The sequence below is a fragment of the Vespa crabro genome, chromosome 7 (genome assembly GCF_910589235.1).
Source record: "Vespa crabro chromosome 7, iyVesCrab1.2, whole genome shotgun sequence".
Classification (NCBI taxonomy): domain Eukaryota; kingdom Metazoa; phylum Arthropoda; class Insecta; order Hymenoptera; family Vespidae; genus Vespa; species Vespa crabro.
In genome coordinates this window covers 7,181,426-7,186,282 of record NC_060961.1, presented here as the reverse complement: position 1 = coordinate 7,186,282, position 4,857 = coordinate 7,181,426, and the positions used below count along the sequence as shown (strand labels likewise).

Sequence of the window (4,857 nt, the reverse complement as noted above, 5' to 3'; positions counted from 1 at the left end):
ATCATCTATATGTTCTTTAACTTACGTCACATTCAGCTGGCTCATGGAAAATCAGAACACTTTCATATATTGACTTTATCCTTTCTTCAACCATAAAATCGTTGATCGGATCATTTGCAATGCCGTCAACGTAGTTTCAAATTGATGTTGTTATTCTTGAAAATTACGTATCCACGAGATCTACTCTATTCGTATCTAAATAAAGTCACTAAAAAGGATTCAGATTTAAAAGAAGTTGAAAGGAAGCTAACATGAGAACAGAGGAGAGAACAGAGTTAGGGTATCCTTTTATGTTCGCATCGTCTTGTATTACCTTTCCTCGTAAAAATAGATGTAGAAAAACAGAAGGAAGGATGACATTTACGATCTCACGATATATTTACTTTTTCGTATATATTTGTTCGAATATAAAAATAAAAAGGGGAACAATACATTGTAAATCAAAATGAATGCGTTTCAAAAAGTAAAAGTTAGACGACAAGGATATCCTAGCGGTGAGGATTACAAGGATTTAAAGTCGAGCCGACGAGAGAATACAATTTGTTTTGTATAAAAGTTTTTACGTACGAATGGGCTAGAGTCATCCATTAGGAAAGTTCGCGATAGCAGGTGGAAATCGAGAGAACACGAACGTTTAATTGGCCTCTGTACAAAATACTCTTGGGTATATCGTGCGAGTATAGAGAGAAAGAGATAGAGAGGGAAAGAGTGAGAGAGAGAGAAAGAGAGAGAGAACGAGTCGTTCGATCGGCTTAAAAGTGAATCGATGCATCTACCAAATCGTTTCGAGTTTAATACTGAAATACAAAAAAAATAAAAAAGAAAAAAGAAGTAGTCAAAAACAACAAAAAGACAGGAAAAAAGGAAGAAAAAGAAAAAAAATGAGAAATAAAGAAAGTAAAGTAAAGTAAAATAACGTACGCGTATCCAAACAAAAGGCAAATATAAAAATTTATTGAGTCAAAGGATAGACACGTTCGTGATACTCTCGATAGTTGGCCGCGTTACAGGATACAGCTGTGACCTGATTGATAATACTGTTAGTATATTTTGTTCGTAGATCAGGTCCACCAGCGAGCAATGGTGGTCCGGTCGTGACAACTCTTGGGATACTAAGATCATACGGTTCGCTCAAGTAAGATGGAAACTTGCTGAAGCAACCATCGTGATTTCCACCGGGTGACTTTGGGAATGGGACATAGATATGGCCAGGATCAATGATCTTTTCTTGAATTTCCTTTGGACGCACGTACGTCGGACCAGGTCTTTCATCGAAATAAGGATTCGGTGGGAAATAATCGAGAGGAGCACTCATAGACAAGAAACTTGGTCCTTTTCTCTCTGTGGAATATGAAACGTTAACGTTTAATGAATCCTATGTGTAATTTTCACTTAAAATTTGTACTCATGCAAGCGTTCTCACTCTCTTTCTCTCTCTCTCTCTCTCTCTCTCTCTCTCTTTCTCTCTTTCTCTATCTCTCTTTCGACAGCAATGAAAACAACAAACAACGAAAACGGAAAGCTTAATTAGCTTTTAGCTTGCTAACTACTCCATAGCAACGAGCTATGAATTTTCTCGTAGAGTGTAGCTCGATGTAAATTATATACTTTGTCTTCTCAGAGTGGTCATCGTATCTTTTATTATACCTCTTTCACTCTCTCTCCCTCTCTCTCTCTCTCTCTTTCTCTCTTTCTCTCTCTTTCTCTCTCTTGTTAATGTGATATTAAATCAAGAGCTTTATATGATCACAATATGTAGTATTATCAAAGGTTAGTAAAAGAAAAATAATGGGAATGATATTATTAACGACAAAGAGACCGTTGTCGAGTTAATATAATATCATTGACTCATTTAGAAATTTTCAAGAGATTTTTTGTTTCTTTTTTTTTTTTCTTACAAGCAAATCGCGAATGTTAAAAAGAAAAGTTGCTCTTCGTTCTTACTTAATAGTATCGTGCAAACATAAGGCTGTTTGTAATTAATGCGAATGACTTTCCGAAGAATTCAAATATATATTTCTTACTTCATGAGCTGGAAACTTTAAGCGGTCATAAAACGTGGTATTAAGGGTCTCACCATTGACAATGAGAATTACATCTAACACCGGCCAGTGTTGAGACCATTATTTCGCATTAACTACAAAATTTCTCTCTCTCTCACTCACTCTCTCTCTCTCTCTCTCTCCCTCTCTCTCTCTCTCCCTCTCTCTCTCTCTCTTACTTTCCTTAAAACTTTGCATCCCTCGCTTCTCACCGAAATAACATCGTTCGCGGCTTACTGCCATAATCCTTATCTCGTTTAGCGAAACACTTAAAAAATCGTTACGTTAACTTCCAAGATAATATAACTCGCTCGCTCACTTGAGTGAACTACGTTAAAATAAACGTGCTTATAATGTGACACCTCGGAAGAAAAATATTTGTTTGTGATGCCTCGAAATGTTTGTTGATAAAGTGAGAGAAAGGAAAAAAGAAATTGCACGCATATATATACATATATATATATGAAGAAAAAATAAGGGGTAACGTGAGGAAGGACAAATGTTCAAAGCGAATTTTGCTTTTTCCACTTTCATCTTGAAACACGTGTACGCATATGCAAGAATAAAAACAAAAATATAAAAAAGAGAAAGGAAAAGCGAGCTTGACACATGGGACTTAAAAAGAAAGAACAGTAAAACATTAAAAAAAGATAAAAAAAAAAAGGAAAAAGAGAAAGAGAGAGAGAAAGAGAGAGACAAGAAATAAGAAAAAAGAAATTAAAAAGGGTGAATAAAACGAAAGAAGAAAAGTATATCGTATGGATCAAAATGAAAAGCGTGGCTTGGTACCAAAAAGTAGCCAAAAACGATCTTAACTATACGTTGTGGTACGCGTGCTCGTTCTGCGACGAGCACTTTGTCAACGTGGAAGATAAAGCACCGGAAGCGAAGATCTCTTTTAAAAAAGTACGCTCGTTCGTTCTCGCGACTTATTTATTTATGTACGTTCGTGGGAAGGAGAGAAAGAGAGAGAAAGAGAAAGAGAAAAAAAAACAGAGAGAAAAAGAAATGTATGTACGTATGTACGTAGGTACGTAGACATGTACGTACATATGTATGTATAATTTAAAAAAAGAAAAGAGAACTTAAAAAGAGAAAGAAATGGATGTACCCTAGATGAAAAAGAAAAGGACGAGAATTTAGGTGCGAAAGATCCACATCGTGGATGCTGAGCAGCATCCTCCGACATTTATTTTAATCTCTTAGCAAAGAGCACATGTAATCGTCGTCTTTTTAACGACTTTTCGTTAATCCACTGCTATTTCTCGTCTTTCTCTTTCTCTTTCTCTTTTTCTTTCTCTTTCTCTTTTTCTTTCTCTTTCTCTTTCTCTTTCTTATATCTTATTAGTACGGTCGTAAGTAAGTATTGTTCTTTTCTTCCTCTTATTTATTCTTCTTCTTTTTTCTTCTTCTTCTTCTTTCTGTTATTCTTTATTCGCTTTTACTTCCCCTCTCTTTTTTCAATTTTTCTTCTTTTTTTTGGTTTTTTAATCTCTTACATCGGGTACCTCATTTTATTTTCGCAGCCTCGATAGCGAGAATTTTAGTTTGTACTATTCATTTCGACCGCACTCAAGCTCTTTCACATTTAATGAATGTAATCTGGTAAGCGACGCGACGCAGCGTGACCTAATTACAGCTACCGAAAGGGCCAAACACGTTAAGCACGTAGAACGGTCTACGTCGACACGAAAAAAGCTGTTAATTTAGAGCTCTTTTTCTCTCTCCCTCTCTCTCTCTCTATCATACCTTCCTTTCTCTTATCCTTTCTTTTCCAGGGATCGTAGGGCTCGTGCGCATAAGTGGGATAAGGGCTGAAGCAAATATCCGCATATCCCGGTCCACCGAGTTTCCCAGGTTTTATCTTGAAATTCGGCTCTTCCCTTTCTCTTTTTGGCTTGGCTCTTAATACAGGACTGAAGTAAGTCGGCTGTTTGCTGAAACACCCGTACGAGTCACCAGGCGTCGAGTGCTTTTTCGAAGGTGATGGTGGTATCAAGGGTGGACCTTCTACTATCTTGATTTTTTTATATTTAACCTGTCACGATAATATTTAATAATTATATGTAGTTCGAAATTTGATAATATCAGACTCATTTAACATAAAATATTGTTTATTTAACGAATATATTTATTAACGAAATATATTTATTTTGATTAATCAAACTCGATAAATTGAAAACATTTGGACAACCATTAGTTTTACGATCTAGAACATTTAACATTTTATGTGATTTATCATACTTTGATAAAAAGATAATATTTTGAAAAAAGAAAAAAGAAAATAAAATAAATTGATTTACTTCGAATTTTAATGCGTTCATTAACATTACGTGATTACATAAATAATTTATATAAAACTCGAATATGTTAATTATCTGCAAATTTTAGCAAAACAAGGATATTAATATAATATAAATCCGAAAGATCTCGATGGAATTCAAATAATTCAGTAACTCTTTTAATTACCTGCGATATTGGTTTAGTGAGTGCTTCGCCCACGAAAATTCGTTGAAATTCTTTCTCGAAAAGTTCATAGGGTGGACCGGAAAGCAGCTGACGACCCTTTTCAACATCCTCGCGTATCACGGCCGGTGGACCGTACGGATCTTCCGAAGCATTTGGTATATCATCGAAGAAACCTCAAGGTATAAAAAAAGGAAAAGGAAAATAATTAAAATTGGAAAAAGTATTTCGATCGTTTTTCGATCGAATTCGATTTTTGAAAATATTCATTACCAACTCGATCAAGATCCGCTTTCCCATATCGCCGGCCAAATTCAGTTTCTTTTCTGAACCCTCCTGGTCGTTTCAT

The 4,857-nt window shown here is 35.4% G+C and overlaps 1 protein-coding gene across 1 annotated transcript; it reads right to left on the bottom strand.

The window, feature by feature from the left end:
- Positions 1-952: 952 nt before the first annotated feature.
- On the bottom strand, positions 953-4,857 carry LOC124425629 (UPF0602 protein C4orf47 homolog). Its single transcript, XM_046966196.1, has 5 exons — positions 4,782-4,857; positions 4,512-4,684; positions 4,346-4,420; positions 3,888-4,080; positions 953-1,341 (listed from the first exon to the last, which is right to left on the bottom strand). Exons 1-5 carry the CDS (start codon positions 4,855-4,857, stop codon positions 953-955), a joined length of 906 nt encoding a protein of 301 aa, XP_046822152.1.